The sequence below is a fragment of the Symsagittifera roscoffensis genome, chromosome 1, assembly GCF_963678635.1.
Source record: "Symsagittifera roscoffensis chromosome 1, txSymRosc1.1, whole genome shotgun sequence".
Classification (NCBI taxonomy): Eukaryota; Metazoa; Xenacoelomorpha; order Acoela; family Convolutidae; genus Symsagittifera; species Symsagittifera roscoffensis.
The window spans coordinates 16,184,412-16,202,958 of NC_087062.1; the positions used below are offsets into that span (position 1 = coordinate 16,184,412).

General features: G+C 33.9%; 2 protein-coding genes across 4 annotated transcripts in view; one reads left to right on the forward strand and one right to left on the reverse strand.

Moving 5' to 3' along the window:
- LOC134852494 (uncharacterized) overlaps positions 1-6,169 on the forward strand; it is a 32,101-nt gene extending 25,932 nt beyond the window's left edge. The window contains exons 18-21 of one of the 3 annotated variants that reach the window (XM_063868556.1): positions 4,098-4,188; positions 4,596-4,772; positions 5,278-5,432; positions 5,763-6,169. In XM_063868556.1, coding sequence (XP_063724626.1) covers positions 4,098-4,188; positions 4,596-4,772; positions 5,278-5,432; positions 5,763-5,936 — 597 coding nt within the window. In that variant the 3' untranslated portion in view covers positions 5,937-6,169. The remainder of the gene's footprint in view (positions 1-4,097; positions 4,189-4,595; positions 4,773-5,277; positions 5,433-5,762) is intronic. The other 2 variants (XM_063868563.1, XM_063868573.1) reach the window with 2 other exon arrangements.
- LOC134852955 (voltage-gated hydrogen channel 1-like) overlaps positions 1-18,547 on the reverse strand; it is a 376,534-nt gene that overhangs the window by 347,666 nt on the left and 10,321 nt on the right. The window lies entirely within an intron of this gene.

Consider the following 18,547-nt stretch of genomic DNA (forward strand, 5'->3'; position numbering starts at 1 on the left):
AGATGTGCATTCATGCTTTTATGAATGCATTTAGTTATATATGCTTTTTTTGAGTTCAATTGAAATTCATCTGCTGAAAGTGACGTGAATAGCAACCTCCAAATGCGAACGTGGAAATAGCGCGAAAAAACGTGAACAATTTCTAGCTTCGAAAGTAGAATTTATTTTTCAGATTTCCAGCGCAATAAAAACTTTTCTTATTGATCCAGTTTTCTCAAGTTGGGTTTATGCTATCAAAAAAAAACGACATTCATAAATAATTCTGGAAATTCAAAGAGCTTAAAGGGCATCTATTTTTTTGAAATTCGAAAGATGAGATTTTTTCAACTAAGTCGGTGTTTATTTTCTGTTTACTTGCGTGCATTACTCTTTTCCAACTGTCTGTTGTCTACGTTTCGTTTTCCCTGATTCATTTTTGCCTGTTCAGAGCTCTTTTCTGCATTTTCCTTGCTTGTTTTTGCGAAGCACAGCTTCGCCTCTGTGTAAAAGCTATTGGTTAGAAGTACACTTTGGCGTTCTCGTTATTTTAATTCACTCGCAGGCTAAAATCACAATAAAAAAATCCGAAGCCTTAAATTTCCCATTGAATTGAATCCTCCTAGGATATAATCCCTCATTTTTTTCGTTTGAACTATGCTACTAGTACTGCACAACTTGGAAGAATAAATTATTAGCGAAGATAACTGCAAAAGAGGAAACCATAAATCGACTTGAGGTTAATATATTTTTTTAAATGTTAAGAAGCAATTGCTTTGAGATAGTCGAGTTTTCATGCGATTGTTTTTAATCTACTGAAGTTACTGCACTTTTTCGCAAGCTCTGCATTTGAGAAAAACTGACTGACAGCTGCTTCTGAATTGCCGCTATAGACTCGGACCCTAGGTGCAAACCTTGATTCTAACGTAATATCCATTGGTCTTGAAATAAGACCTTCACTGTGTCGAACCTAGTTTTCCTCCTGGAAGAATTTCGGATTGCTTTGCCCCAAAAGTGTCCTCGAAATAGTTCTTTGTGCCATAGATCAATTATAAATGCAGATAATACAGGCAAGTGCCTTCATAGCATGTTGATCTGAAAATGGGGCCTTTTTCGCTAGTAAGACATATTCCTATGGGGGATTTTGACCAATAGATCACACATGGTTTTGAAATAAGGATTGAAGGACAGTTTGGTTTTCTCGTTAGTTTCGTTCGCTTTTTTCTGATGGAATGCACACACCAAACATTCAATCCAATGCATAAAATTTTTTAAAAAAATAGTTTTTGTTCTGACTCTTTTCGAAAAAAAATGATGGAATATTTGTGTTCGGAGTGGTTTTTGCTCGAGACAAATTTCTAGTTTTTAGCTAGCAATTTTTGACAGAGTTTTTTCATATCATTTGAAAAGTATTGTTGTCCTAAGCTCAAATTTATAAAGATATTTTACCTGTGATCATAAAGTTATGGGGTTTAAACATCGCTAATTTGGGACAATTAACGCGCGATATATTTCGGGCGCAGATACATTTCAGCCAAAAATACACAGATAATTCAGTCGCAGACAATTCAGCTAGTTTTTCAAAAGGTTTAGATTAAAAATAAAATTGGAGTTAGTTCTTAACTAAAGGTCACCGGTGGGCGCGCTACTCGCTTGTCGCCGCTTCGCGTTGATAGCCGGCTCTATATTTTGTACAGAGTCGTACCCTCTATTGGAAAGCTTGCAACTCGTTAGCGCGACTGCAGTGGTCACTATTAAATTTCTAGAAAAAATGCTAATTTTTGTCCGGCTGAATTGTCTGAATTTCATGTCGGCTGAGTTGACTTTGACCGAACTGCCTGGACGCGATATTTTGTGCTGTTAATGCTTAAGTGGAGATTTAATCCGTTTTAGAAATCGTTCCAAGTTGGATTCAGGCATGCTCTTTGGTCTATTTAATACTTAAAGCCGCCAAATGTAAATGTGATTGAGGAAATTTTTTTTTTCGGGGAAAATCAGAAATTGAAGTCCATGAAATCTGTTCATAGCATGCTTCCAGAAAAACACTTATTTGGATTAGTAGTTCCATTGGAAGCCAACGAATCTCTCAACTGGTAAAATGTTATACCGGATATGGATAAGTTGTGCTTTTTGTCCCTTTTCGGTACAGTTGATTGAAATTTGTCAAAACTGTTCATTTACAAAAAAAAACTTATTTGTTGCTAATTTTATCAAATAAATTCTTTGTCCCGCATTTTGTAGCGTTTTATTATTAAGGGGAATCCAGGATAGATCAATTGCGCTGTCAATTAAAATTCTTGGTGCATTTTTTATGGTAAGGTGCGTTTGCCGCTTCGTCTTTTTAAGAGTCGATGAACGTAGTTCAGACTCTTATATGAGTCATGGTGATTTTTTTTTCGTTTTTTTTTAGTTTTAAAATTTGTAAAAATTACTTTTTTTTGCTGTTTTGACTTTACTTCTTTTTAAAGTTTAGTTCATTTCTTGTGTTAAAAGGAAGGCAAACTTCACTATCGAACAGCAAAAGTGTAAGGGTCACAAAAAACGTGATTGACTTATAGCTTCGAAAGTGGAATTTAGTTATCAGATTTCTAGGCGAAATAAAAATTTAACTTATTGATCAAGTTTTCTCAAATAAGTTTAATGCTTAATAAAATCAGGTTATTCGAAATTAATCGAGTAAGGGAAATAATAGAGTGAAAAGAAAGTAACATCCACAGAAATTGAGACCAAATTTGAACGTACAGAAAATGTTTCCGGCAGAGCAAAATTCCAGAGTTATTTACAAAATACTTTTGTAATAATAATAATACGTAAATATTACATGAGTGTCGAATGTTTTTATAGCGGAAATTTGACAAATCGAGTATTTGCCTGTGATATCTCTTGCTCTACCTCCCATGATGTACTGATTCAGTTTTCTAATTATTTTTCAAGTGCCAATGATTGAAGTGATGACACTTAAGGTCGTGTTTTTTTTTGGGAAAAGTACATTTTGTTCAGGCTCTAATCGGATGTTTCGCGGTTTGACTTCTGATTTTTCTTTTTCTAAATGAAAGTCTCCCCTGACGAAAGCGCAAAAGGTGCAAAAACAATGTGAATGATTCAGTTTCGAAAGTGGATTTTTAATTTCAGATTCTCCGCGGAATATAACGTTTCCTAAACGCCCCAGGTTTTCCCAAATTGGTCTTGTTTTATTATCATAAAAGTCAATCTTAATAGACTTAAATAGAAATTTAAAAACTTCTTAAAAACTTGATTGATTTCTAGCTTCGAAAGTGCAATTTGTTTTTCAGATTTCCCAGCGAAATGAAAGTTTTATTTTTTAAGTTTAAGAAATTAAGCTTATTTGAAATTTATTGAGTAATGAAAGTAATACAATGGACAAAAAAAACATCCACAAAAATTGAGAAGGAATTCAATTATGGCAAAATATTTTTTGGCAGAGCAAAGCTCCAGAGTTGTTTTCAAATTTCATGTAATAATAATGCGTAAATATTACATGAGTTCGAATGTTGACTTAGCGTACGTTTGACAAATCGAATATTTGCCCCAGACCCGGCAAACCTCACTATCGAACAGAAAAAGTGTTGAGGTCAAGAAAAACATGACCGGGTTCTATTTTTCAAAGTGGAATTGAATTTTGTCGAATTTCCCAGCGGAGTAACAACTTAATTTCAAATCCAGTTTTCTCAAATTGGGTTAATTTTTATGTGACATCATAAATTGTTCTAGAAATTCAACGAACTTTTTACCATCTATGTACTTGCCGTCTTTGGCCATGTTTTGAGAATTTTGGGCGACTGCTGCATTTTTTTTGTTATAGTTTGTCAAAGCAGTTTTATATGAGTTAGTCAGCAATTTTATATGCCGGCACTGATAAAGTATAAAATTAAAGCTTGACAGTTAAAATGTTTCGAGAAAATATTCCCATTTAAACACGAGACTTGCAATTTATTTCGGGAATTAAAAGCTATAATTTTATGCTAAGTTTTGTTCTCAAGAATTAAAAAAAAAATTAAATTCAAAATTTTTTAGAATAAAGTGAACCCAGATTTTGATAGGTACTAAGCTGAGCAATATTCGTATCAGATCTCAAGAGTTATAAATTGTTTACGTTTCAGTTCTTCGATAAGGATTGCAACAACTTGCCGGAGAGAAATCTGAAATCAAAATCAGTCAAATTCTGCTACGGATTGGCGGCTTGTGGGTTAGGTAATCAATTTGACTTTTTCCTAATTTAAATAAAAATTATTTAAGTACTTTTCTTTCAATCAAATGGTTTCATCAATCCAATCCGCCGAAATCTTGTATCGTCCAGATTAATGTAGAGTCAATTTTGATCAGATTCGATCTTTATTTGGCAAAATTTCCTTGCCATAGCTTTTTTCGAGTGTTCAAAATTTGTGTTAATGATCGAAGCTAGCTTTTAATTTTCAAAAGTTCATTCATTTTTTGTTTTTCCAGGTGAATAAAAAATTGCTTAATTGTCGAGCTTATTTGAACTGCGTTGTTTTTCCTTATTTTGAATTTGAAAGAGCTGTTGGGTGATGTAATTTGTTCTAAAAAACTGAAAACTGAAGAAAAAAATAAGCTACTTTGATTTCATTGTCTGTCTTAAGATGAGCTTATGTTCGTGGATACTAATCGAGCAAAAGCCTCTCTGGTCCGACTCAACTGGGAGGGCAAATTGGTATCCACGGTTCCATTCCAGCCACTCACTGGAGCGAACAAACCCTCTAATTCCAAATGTCGCTTCATGGATGTGTATCAGGACAAAGTGTACGTGTCGGATTTAGGTTAGTCATGTCTTGGATCTTGTTTTGTATCAATTTTTTAAATTTGAAATAGAGTGGTAGAAAAACGGTGTCCCCTTTCAAAGACCACTGAAAATAGCGCAGTTTATGCTACGGTTTTCAAATGGTAATGATCAAAACGCGTTTTTAATGTTCGTTTATTTAATAAAGTCTAAATCATGAAATATTCTAGAAATTAAAAAAGCGTTAGATTGATATATTTTCTTTTAAAATTGCAATTTGATGATTTTTATACAAATGTCATTTTTTCTGCTTCCTCGAACTCATCAATTATCCAACTGCCTATTGGCTGTGTTGACAAGTAGTAATTATGACTATTTGCTCCTCAGTTTTCGTTGGACGTAGAGACTGTAGCTCAAGTTTTGAGAGTTACATAGTGAGCTATGGTCTTTTAAACAATGGAGTTGTTTCACTCTGCGTGAAAAAAAATTGAATGTAACTTTCTGAATACATAACTTTGAATTTTAATTAGAATTTATTGTAACAGGAGCCTCAAAAATATACGTCACAAAACTGAACGGAGAAATTTTGAATACATTTGGAACGTTTGGATCTAAAATGGACCAGTTGAATGAACCGGCCGGTATCAAGTGCACTGATGGCTTCATTCTGGTTTCAGACAGTAAAAACCACCGGCTCAAGGTAATCAAATCAAAGCGTTGATGTAATTGTACATACTTAAGATCAAGAAAATAAAGAAAGTGTCATAGTTTTTTGCTGCATTTCTTGTTATCTTTTATTTAATCTCAACAAAATGTATTCATTTTTTGATGATTCACAGAAAAATTATTTGAAAACAACTTTCATGTTTAAATCTGTCGTGAGTTTCGTATTAAAAACTGTCACTGCTTTTCTGTAGAACTAGTTAGTTTTGGATATTTTTTCTGTAGAACGAACTTTTTTGTCGAACTAATTAGTTTTGGATATTTGCGAAATTAGTTCTTTGTAACTAATATAATAAAGGTGTCCTAGGTATACGATCAATTCGGAAACACGCTCTCGCTGCTGAGTTTCCCTCATGGAGATTTCATCCGACGTCCTTCCGACATTTGCTTCGGATCCGACGGAGTGCTCGTCGTGAACTCATTTCTCACTCACGAAGTATTCGTTTACAGACTAAAAGCTTCCTGTCCATCAGTGTACTGAACAATTGCAATAAAGAGATCATTAAAAATTGTGCTTAGCAAAGCAGTGATATTGTTTCTTTGTTGATGAAGTTGATTTATTATTTTGTCTTTAACGTTATCTTGCTCTACCTCCTAGGATGAACTGATTCAATTTTCCAGGTGTTTTTCAAGTGTCAATGAGCGAAGTGAAGTCCATTTTTTAGGTCGTTTTTTTACGAAATGAAGTATAAAATTTGCTCAGGCTTAAATTTGATTTTCAGCGGTTTGACTTCAAATAAAATTCAAATTCATTTGCTAAAATGAAAGTAAATTACGCTCTCTAAAAAGAATGCGCTAGTTGCGCCGGAAAAAATTGTGATTGACTCAGTTTCGAAAGTGGACTTTGTTTTTAGATTTGCTACCGGAAAAATGGTCCACGTTTTCCTAAAGTAACCCACTTTGGGAAAACGTGGACCATGATTCCGGTAGCAAATCTAAAAACAAAACTCCACATTCGAAACTAAGTCATTCGCGTTTTTTCTCCGGCGAAACTTTTTTGATCAATTTAATCAAAAACGTTAATTAAAAGACTTCGAAAAACAATTTGAAATTCAAATAGCTTCAAGGGTAGATAAATGTAAAACTAATTAATTTACTTCTGTTGTTTTTGTTCATTGACACTTTTCCAACTGTTGGTTGGCTATGTTTTGATCTGTTCGCTTGTAATTTCTATAGTTTTCTTTTGATACGTTGTTAAAAATGATCCATATTTGTTCACATGACGAAAAAGTTGTGTGTACGAAGACGAAAAACGAGGCTTGTATGTCCACGAAATTGTTTTTTTTTTGTTTGGAATTTAATTTATTTCTCTTCTTTTCTTTTGGACGTGAATAAAGGCAAGCATAGTTTATCTGCCCTTTTCTTTGGAAGTCAGAACAATAGGTCTTTAAGAGCTTGCAATTAAATGTTCTGAAAAGTAAGGGAAATTTAAAAGTGAATTCGAAAACCTTCAGAGTAGGTCTGATTAGTCCATCTAGAAGAAATAATTTAAACTAAAAAGTATTATGAAAGCTCGCTTTTAAAATTAAGTACATTTTAAATAACCATTAAGTCTGAACTTAATCACCTTTTGTTCTGGATTTGAAGAGATTGATTGGGCATTCGCTCTCGGTGGGATTTTTTTACCATCAATTTTGACTTCTCAAAAGAAAATTTTTAGGAAGCTTTGAATAACATCTGACAGATTTCGTTATACAGCTCTCAAGTTCAACGATGCTTTACCTGTTATTATTGTTAGGAGTATTTGAATAATTATTGTATGCTATGTTGCAATAGTGTTTAGGAAGTCAATGCAACTATATTAGAGATATACTAATTAGCCCTAGTAAAGCATCTCGGCTTTTTCCTGATAGCATGACAATTTACCCGATTCCAATCTAGCCCATACCATTTTTTCCTATTTGGTATTTTAACCTATTCAAAATTACTCCACAATTAAGTTTTTCCTTCATCGCACTAGGTGCTAGTGACATATATCGAAGTGTTAATTCATTGGAGTTCTACCGCGTAGACTCATAATGAATATCGGTTAATAAAACGAATACTTTGTGGACTTGATGGAAGATTTTAACCAAAAGAAGTAGTATTTAGCACAATTAGCAGATTTCAATCCCCAAAAACAGTAATTGAAATAAAAATGAACAAACGAATTGAACAATTTAATCATTTTATTAATTGCAAATTATACACAATGAGCCAAATTACAATGGGATGAATCCATCGAAATCGTTTAACGCTTATCATGGAGGGAAACGATTTTAAGAATAATCAAAGATTCACGGTCGCATCTCAAGTGTGTTTTTTTTTTGCTTTTTCCCTTCTGTCATTATGTATGGTTTTAATATTTGCTTTCATTTTATGCAGAATAACTCAGGAAAGAGAAACTTCGAACAGTTGCAATCAGTTAAAAGTTTTTTTTTTCAATTAGTCTCGAATCCTGAGAATAGACGCCAAGACCATTCCTTGACTAAGTTGAATTAAAACCGAATTTTTTTTACAAAAGATCATTTCAAAAGTTTTGTGTGATGCTGATTTTTGTCCTGTGAAATGTTCTTGCCTCAACCTTTTTATACTTCCGCCAGCCTGACGAACCAAAAATATTTGCTTCAATCTGCATCAGTCAGCTCTTGGCGTTCCATAAAACTGTTACAGGGTTATAAGTGTATACCTTTATTGTTCTGACCATTGAAAAAAGGGAGGAACTTTGTTATCGGGTGTTTTAGATTTTTTTCCCACGCAAAATCAGGTACCACAAATAATCATTGGAATGAGGTGAGTGATTTCTTTAGCTTCGTTTAAAATGTGATTTAAACGACTTTTAAAAATTAAAACAAATTGTCTCAGTGTCGAGAAAAATGGGTTTGAGATTTAGTGTATTTTCGAGCGAGTAACACGATCGAGTAACGCTCGTTGTTTGATAATTCTGTTCTCTCAGACATTCAAGATTTAAAAAAATAATTTTTTTTTACTAAAAAAAACGAGTTTTAAATATTCCATTTATCGCTTATTTGGCAATAAATTGTTTTCAAAATGAAAAAATTAACATTATTCTTCAAAAATTTAGAAAAAACTTACAAAACGTTTTTTTATATATTTCATTAAAAATTTTTGAATTTATTCATTTTTGAAGACAAATTTTGTCGTTTATGCCTAATTTTTTTTTGCTCCGCGAAAGTATAGTTCTCCAATCTTGTCTCCCACAAAAAACATCACTAAATTGAAGAAAACTAAACAAAAACACGTTTTTATGACTATGATCGGAACATTCTTGCTACTTGCTGTGCATTTTTAAGCGATTTTTTTTTTCGTTTTACATTGTTTCATTTGGTTTGAGGTCAATTGGAAGAACGTGGAGGGTAAGCTGTAATGTATTTTGCATAACGTTGGCCTTTTTACAATTGTACCAAGCATGTTTTTCTAGGAAGAGTCGCAGCGAATGGTCAGATAAAAAAACGACGCAATTTTAGTTGATTTTGTTGAAAAATACAATAATATGGCCAAAAACGGCGGCGATGGGTGAAGCCATAAAAGTTAAGGTGTGCAGAGGGAGAATAGTTGCTCGGATTATTTCAAAAATGGGATGAACTTTCTATTCGAGTGTGTTGAAGTTGTTTTCCTTTTGTTTTTCTTTTATCATAGGAAATGTTCGAGTAACAATCATAATAAAGCCCTTGCAGTCATGATTTTAACGATATTCAAAATTTTATCCTAGTATCGAGAAAAACGGGTTTAAAATTTTTAATTTTCAGTCTTAGTTCGAGCAAAAAATGCAAGCAGTGAGGCTTTCAACAGATTATTTACCTTTAATTTAGGCCACGAAAATTTAATTTCATTAAATTGAGTTGTTCTTGGAGTTTTTAGTGCAATTTGATTTTAAAAATTTTGGAAAATGAAAAAAAAAATGTACAAAATTTTTTAAAGATTTTACTTTTCAGTCATTTTTCAACAAAAACTGTAGATCAATTAACCTTTTTTGCTATGTTTGTCGAATATTCCTAAATTACAGCGTTTTGTTCAGATCTTTTTTTACCCCAACAGGCAAACCAAAAAAACGGCACTAAATGAGAAAAAATATATTTGTTGAGCTTTTTAAGACTATGGTCGGAACATTTTTGACTGCTGTTACAGTAATCGTCTATCCTTGTTTTAAAACTGTTGTTAAATTCTGTTTTTCTTTTTTATTTGAAATTTTGTCATCATGTGACTGATTTATTATAAATGCATATCCTAACACAAAACTCAGAACAAATAGTTTGCTCTAAAATATTTTGGAACAATTTTTGAGCCAGATTATTCTGTTTAAATTCTTCTATCTCTTCACCCCGTCCAGATTTTCTACTCATTTATGATTGATTATGCACGATTGTGTGAAAACCTATGTCAGTTAGATCAGACAAACAAAAAATAGGAATGTGAAACAACGATAGCCGTTTTCTGTAGAAGTAGCAAAGAAGTTCATAGTCTAAAAAAATAAAACAAATCATTTTTTTTCTCATTAGTGCCGTTTTTTCTGCGTGGTGTGACAAAAAGATCTAAACAATAAACTAGAACTTTGGCATTTTTGACCATTTTTTGTAAATGGGCAAATTAGAGTAATTTTTGTAGAAAAATAACGAGGAAAAAAACGTAAAAAATTGAAACTTTTTTTGCTCAAATTTCATTAAAACTAAATGTTGTTAAATTTGTTTTTTTTTCGATACTGGGTCAAAAAGCAACTGAAAAGGTACACGGTTGATATATCACTCAATCCATTTGGATGATTTTTTGTGGTATCTGATTTTGCGTGGAAAACCAAAAAAAAAAGAAAACAACTAAAACACACCCGAATACAAAATTTCTTCCAAATTTCAATGGTTTGAACAAAAATGCTGATGAAGAACGGAAATGATAGAAAAAAAAACTAGAAATAGAAAATTACGCGCATTTATTATTCCAAATTAGCAGTTTTTGAACCAGCTTAACTTCACAAAAAGCGAGTGAACATGAAGCTTTCGTAATTTTTTGCTCAATATTTTCCGTGAGAATTAAAAAATCCCTAAAATCTTTTAATGGTTAAAAAATTTGCCCTTTGACTAGTCCCAATTATATTGCGTACTAATTATCACAAATAAAAAAATTTCAAATCTCCAGAACTTCATTAAATATGATATCAGGTGTATTATCTATTTTGTTTCAAATCAACGAACCAACATCTTCCTCGGGGTAATATTTTTTTTCTGAAACTAATATCAGGATTGCCTAAATAAATATGAATACCAAAAATATACATGGCGCTTTTTTTTTAAGTCAGAAAACGTCGTGTTCTGCCAATAGCTTCATGGCACTATCGAAATAACGTCTATGGCCATGAAATATTCTGTTCCGGATTGAACTCCATAGACCAAAAATGCTATCATTCAATTCCATAATATTTAACTCAATGAAAAATACCAGCCAAACAAAAGTAATTTATTTTGCTGAAATTGTCAATGGTTTTTTTTCGTGTTTTGGCATAAAAACGGGTGTATCGTAAATAAAAAAGAAAATTATTTTTCAAAAAAGCTTACAAATTCCATTTTAAGTAGTTTCAAAATAGCCTAAAAAATTTTGTGTGCATAACGTAATCTTGGAAACACTGAGTTTGTATTTCTTCTACTTCCCTGGTTACCGTGGATAACTTGTTTCAAAAACGTTTAAAGCACCTATTTATTTTGTATGGCATGTGTATAAATCTTTTGATCAATGCCTGATTAGTTAAAAATTCCAAAGTTTTAAATGATCAATTATCAATTTGGTATTTTCATAATTTTAATTGTGTAGGACAATTTTAAGCAAATATAGGTTCTTTCCAATAAATTGTGAACGCTAGGCTGTCAATATTTTGGCGACTCTAATTTTCAGTAAACCAAGGTCTTTGTCAATTGTAACAAATTTTTTTAATTATGGAAAAAAGCTAGCAAAACATTACGATGCCTAACTGTGCACTAAATTTGCGCACAATTTTTTGTCTTCAAGTTTCTGGAATCCAGACAAGTCATTACACACGCAAAAATTTGCCTGAGCGATCAAAGAAAACGCAAAACAGTGAAAATCAAGAAGAGCATCCTTAGTGCGGAAATTGCGTGCAATCCACAGAATAAGCATTTGGGCCTCGTAATATACAATTTCCAGGTATGAAAAATGCATCACTTATAGACTTTTCTTGCGTTTTTCTGTACTTATCGAATTGAATGAAACGTGTATGATTAGCATTTTTGTTAAGCCCGGGGCTATTATTCCTCTGATTTTTCCTCTAAAGTTTTTCTGTAGAGATCGCGTTTCAATGTTTTTGTTTCAAACTAGTGATGGCCCGTTTAACCAAGGACTTAGGACTAATTTTCAAAATTTTGAGTAATTTTGAATTTTTTACCATTAAGTTACCTTTTTGGTGTACAAGCAACCTTATGATTAGCTTTTATATTAGGTGCATAATGGTGCCCGCTAAAAAGATTCTAGAGATGGCGGAGAATGAAGGGCTAGGAGGTTTGTGCAAGGTGTAAGTTGCGTTTTTCTCATTTTCTTCCTTAGTAGAACTTAATTTTTTTCTTCTCCAAAATTTGAGTGAGCAAAAAAGCATATCAAGCACAGTTGTAAAATTTGAAATAAATGTAATTCAAATGTTTTTTATTGTTAACTTTTGCGTTTTGAACCAGCAACCGGCTGATCTCTTACATTTCTTTGCTTTTCTCGTCCTCTTTCAGAGATCTTTCTCATGATTATCTTTGCGATAAGCAAGGGTATTGCATTCAGGTACTAGATTTTTTCACGTAAGTAACTTTGTTCACAGGACCTACTTTAAAACTCATTCATATCTTTGTCCTCGTTGCAAATCCTATTCATCTTTGATGCAAATATTGAGCATGTTTTGAGTTCGTTAGTAAGTTTTATATCCGTCCTGATCGATTTTTGCTTTTTCTGCTGGTTGTAATTTTTCCAACTCGATTTGTTTCTTTATTTTCATTTTCATTTGTTTTTGTCTTTTTTTCGGCCTATTTTACATCAGCTTAGTGGCCTTATTTTGGACCGTTTGATATCAGAAAGGCTTAAACTTGTTTTCGGATGGTAATTTGGTAAACTTTATTTGGATGCTAATTTTGGATTCTACGACCTGGGCATGTTTTCAATGATATCTTTGTACATTTTGATAGCTCTAAATACTTGTATAGTTATAGAATTTCAATATTATTATTTTTGGCTGATGCTTTTTCGGATTTATTGGTGTCGATTAAGCTCTCGGTTTTGTTTCCTAACTGTGTATACCACCTCGCGCCGCTCAGTAAAAATATGGCACTCGTGGATAAAATATGGGTAGTACGTGTTTCTTATCAATTTTATTATGCCTAATTATTTCGGTTGATTTTCATTTTATTGGCTGCCGGCGTTAATTCCGTTGGTTTATATATCAAATAAAGTGTTTCTTCCAATTTTTTGATTTTGTCTATAAAATAGCTAAATTTCTGGCGCTAAATTTTCAAATGCTCAAATTCAACTCCATTTGAAGTTCTAAAATTATCAAAAATTTAAACATGAAGTTAACGTATGTTGTGATTGCATCTTATTTTGCATTTATTGCAAACCTTATTTAGCTTATTAGATTAGATAACAGGTCTCTCTTATATGACCTTCATTGGCCATTCTCTCCGACGGAGAAAATGATCTCTCATTGTTTTAATGTTTTAACTTACCGACTAATTCACTTTAATTCTTATTCTTTTTAATAGTTTTAGCTTAGAATTAGCTACAAAAAAGTAACATTTTATCATGGCGCAGTCAAATAATGAATCTAATGTGAGAGGAATACCTTCATTTTGGCAAAACCATACTGTAGGTCCCCCCATTCCCTGGGAAGATTGGAGCGATCTGTTTCACTTAGCTATAATTGCTAAAGAGAATATAGACATGGAAAACTTACTAAATCCTTCGGAGAGACATCACCCTCAACCTCCAAATTTGGAAAATCCGACGGACGGTGAAACAGATAACCAAAGACGCTCGAGAATGGAGAGAAACACCCAAGAACAAAGAAGATATGACGAAGAGGAATCAGCCTCGGTCAAATCTGAATCCAAGAAATTCAATGGAATGCGACTAAAAGAAGCTGATAAAAAACTACGATCAGTTCTATATCTAGCACTGGGAAACAAAGGAAAAAGGATTTTCGGACAAAAATTTACCAAGGTGAAAATCTTACAAATCTCTTTTAAAGAATTTTGGGACTACCTACCGATCGCTTTCGTAAGAAAGACAAATGTCACATTTGAACGACATAAACTGCTAAACCGAAAACAACGGGATAGTGAATTGCTTGAACAATTTAGGGGTGCCTTAGCAGAAATGGCAAAAAAGTGCGACATAACCGCAGGAGAAGAAGAGTGGATACGAGACATTTTCATTAACAATATGAAAAACTACGACATTCAAAGAAAACTGCTAACAGAAACTCTTACCCCACGAGAAGCACTAAATGTAGCACTCATAGTTGAAAATGGAATTTTAAATCACCTAAAGTTAACAAACAAATTTAAATCCACCGGATCATCCGTACATAAATTACACAACCATTTTAACGTCAAAAGAGAGCCAATTCTCAATATCGAAAAAAGCAACAACTGTATGAGGTGCGGCGGAATCTTCTCAAAAGGCCACCTAGATGTTTGCCCAGCAAAGGACTTTACCTGTACTTCCTGCAAATATAAAGGTCATTTTACCAGACTTTGTAGATCTCGCCGTAAAAATGTAAATATTGTAAATAACCAAATTGTAGATAATACAGACTTTATTCCGTCGGATACTCCGGATGTAAATACAGACCATGTAAATAGAGATTGTTGTGGCGTCATAAGCCCATGGTCGGAATCTGGACAAAGCAAAAACGACGACTTTTCTGTATTAAACGTAACTACGATTTTTGATGAAGATCGAAAAGAATTGAAGAAAATATTGAATATTGGCCGCGGAAAAGAAAATCAAGTAATTTTAAATATCCAAGTGGATTCAGCTAGCCCGGTCAGCTTCAAGAAAAACGTGTTACACGAATTGAAACTACGAGACCCTTACTTGAAAATCTATCCGGTGGATAAAGCAACCAAGGACCTTTTCTGTGGATTCACGGATAACGCCATAAACATTTCTGGAAAGGTGAAACTTTCGATCTTCTCAAACGGCTGGTCAGACAACGACTGTCATTTTTTTTTGCCCGAAGGACACGAGAGAAATATCTTAGGAAATGACAATCTACCGAAAGTGGGGATAGAAGTCTCACAGAAATACTTCTCGCATTTCCAGACTAACAAGCAGTGTAAGTCAATAAATTCCATCTCTCAAACAGACAAAGATAGGGAAATTCTAAACATATCAAAAACATTCAAAAATTTATTCCTTCGGATTGGAAAAATTAAAAACCAGATAAAAATCACCCATTTTCATGAACCCCTAAAACCAATCCAACTAAAAGAAAGACGAGTTCCCCTACACTTATTGGATTCTGTTAAGACAGAACTCAACAGATTAAAAGACGAGGGACATATTAAAAAACTAGAAAACTGTGACGAAGATCGTTTTATCAGTCCAATAGTCATTACTTGCAAAAAAGACAAATCCATCAAGTTAGCTTCGGATTCAAAGTTTATAAATAAACAAAACTACAAGAACAAATACCAAATGTCGAACATCCACGAAGTGGTAGACAACGTCGCAGCGCAAATTGCTAATTATTCCGTTGCATTAGATAAATATACTAGCAGTCAATGCAATTTTAGTATCGTGGGCGGTGATATTACGGGTACTTGCCAATTTTTAACCGGCTTTTACGGACTAGGTGTTATGCCAAACGAATTTTAAAGAGTGATGGATTCTACGTTAGGTTCTATCCCTTTTACCAACTGTTACCTAGATGACATTTTAATCGCTTCCAAAGGAACATTTTTAGACCACAAGAACATTGTGTTAAAATTTTATCGACTCTGGACGAATATAACTTCGCGGTCAAATGGTCAAAATGTAAATTCTTTCAAAAAGAAATAGAATGGTTGGGATTCAAAATCTCAAAAACAGTAATCATACCTCTATTCGGCAAATCGAAAGCAATAAAGGACTTACCTGTTCCAAAGAACTTGAAAGAATTAAGATCATTTTTCGGATCTATAAATCAATACATCAAGTTTGTCCCAAATTTAGCCTCTCTAGGAAGCCCACTTCGACCGCTTCTTAATAAGAAATCGATCCTCCAATGGAACGACGACCATACGAAAGCGTTTGAGAAAATTAAACAAGAAATTGTAAATCTAACAGAGAATACCCACTTTGATGTAAAACGCAACACTAGAATAAAAACGGACGCGTCGCTCAATGGTTTGGGAGCTTCCCTCGAACAACTCTATGGGAAAGACTGGAAAACAGTTTCTTTTGCCTTTCGTTTTTTAAACCCACGCGAGTCAAAATATTCTACGAATGAGCTCGAATTGTTGGGGGTCGTATGGGCTGTCGAGCACTATAAAAACTACCTTTACGGATCGGAATTCGAAATAATTACTCACCACAAAGCTTTATTCTCCGCTTTCTCATCAAATCACGGAAATAAAGCATATCATAGTAGATTAACAAGATGGGTGGACAGATTGTTACCTTTTAATTTTACAATCAAACATCTAGCAGGAAAGGATATGGGCTTCACGGACCTTATTTCTAGGATTCCATCTGGAAAAGCCCTCCAAATATCTCATTATGACAAAGAATATTTAGTGGCAAAAATTAATAAGATTAACAAATCAATTAATTCGTCGGAGAAACAAAGAATTACCTGCTCAGCCATTGGTTCAAATTTGGAAAATTCCGATTACGCAAAAATACGTAATTACTTAATAGCGTCAGTACTAAAACTAATCAACTCGACTTTCCCAATTTGTTCATCTAAACACAATAGAACTGAATTTTGTACTTCAAAATGTATTCCAACCGATTATTCAAACACGAACCCAATAATTATCTCTATTTCTAATTCCGCATTTTTTTACTTCTTAATTCTTAATTGTAAATTATTTAACTCGCCTGTAGATAAAAAAATTGTAGATACTGTGAATATGAATAATAATTATATTGTAATTAATCACTCTACTTCCGGTATTTCAGTAGATTTAGATTCCTCGCTGTTACCTGACCACGCTAATCTTGTTAAAAATACCGTGAAAACTTGAAGTTGCCGGATCGACCCTTGGACTTGAACATCCTCTTTAACGCCAAGTTGGTTGCCCTTTTAACAGAAGACGATCCTATGTTGAACCCAATAGTCAAAGCACTTCAAAACAATGTGGAGAAGATTAATGCAAATTCCCCTTACTTTAAACACTTCACCAGAGATTTACACGAATCCAACGGATTGCTATACATGGACGGTAAACTAGCTATACCTTTTACCCTGAGAAGCGAGATGATGAAGACTCTCCATGAAACCCATCCAGGTCAATTCGGAATGAAGTATTTGGCCCAATACATCTGGTGGCCTCATATTAACAGCCAAATTTACTTTCATGGCATAAACTGCTCAGAATGCACATCGGCGGGTAAGAATTTGAAAACTGTTATCCCAAATTCACAAACCAATGAACTTCCTCCATTGTTGGAACCAAACGAAGAACCTAACTTAGACTTCGCTGGATCCTTGGATTCCTATTGGGGGTCAAACAAATATATTTTACTTTGCATTGAGAGATTTTCCAAATTTCCGTCGGCAAAAATTACGTCTTCTACTTCTGCAAAAACAGTTATCGAATTTTTATAGGATTATATGTTTTTACATGGTATACCGTATTCAATAAGGGTAGACCACGCGACTTGCTTTACAATCCAAGATTTTAAATTATTCTGTGATTCGATCAATATTTAAATAATATTTTGTACAGTGGGTGACCATCGTTCCAACGGATTAGTCGAAAAATTGGTACACACTGTAAAAATTCAACTGCTTGCTATTTCACAAGAACATCAAAAATGTACACTGCAAAACGCCGTCTCCAAGATTATCTGGAATTTACGTTCATCTTACCAATCCAAAATCAAAAGTTCTCCATTTGAAATTCATTATAACAGAAACCAAATACAAATTGAAAACAATTAGCTTCTGGTAAACCTTCCTTTGGAATTTTAGACAAAGGGAAATATATATTGTCTAAAGAACCGGCAAAGGACTGGAATTCGTACGACAGACTCGAGGAAGGATACAAGGACGACTTGGTAGCGAAAAAGAACCAAACACCGATCGAAAAGGGCTATAACACCGACTACGCCTCATCCTCAAAAATCAAGTCCGATAGAATACCAATCCAAAGCCCCTTTAAAGGTAAAATCCTTCGGAAAAACAAACGGTAACATCAATCGAGACTGTTTCTATAAGTAACTAAACAAAAGAATCATAAATTCGTCTACTTCGACGGTAGAATTATCCGACGGAAAAATAATACGAAAGTCAGACATTGCGATTCCTAAATCTACCTCGAATAAAATCAGACCCTTTATAGGAAATTTTTCATTCCCTTATTTCCCTAATCCTAAAATGTTGAAGTAGGTCAGAAGCAGGAGGGTTCGAGACGAAAACCAAAACCGAAAAAACCGATGCCTAGGACTCGCAAACAAGTGGAACTGGTCCCATCCGACAACCTGACAAGGACAAGCGTGTCGATGACATCTTACAAACCAATCAGAAGATAAACTCGCCGCTCAAAGAAGTCGTCAACCCCCCCCCCCCCCCCCAGGTTACCTAGCTTCTGATGAATCCATGCTAATTCCTTCGGATATTTCGGATACTAGTGAATGGGAATGGATAGCGGGCGGTTTCCCTTGTAGAGATGTAGCCAGAGAGCGTTTTATTTCCGACTCACGCACGACCCATATTCCAAATGGAATTGGCCCTAATTCTAGCGTAACCAATAATGATATAAAATCTGAGGTTTTAGAAGTGTTCAATATGCATTATCCCCGCTAACCGAACCTCTAATGCACTGGATCAGAAGACCACAACTCAGAGGGAGGAAAAAACCACCATCAAGCCACGGGAACTTCAGGACGATTGTAATCCAACGG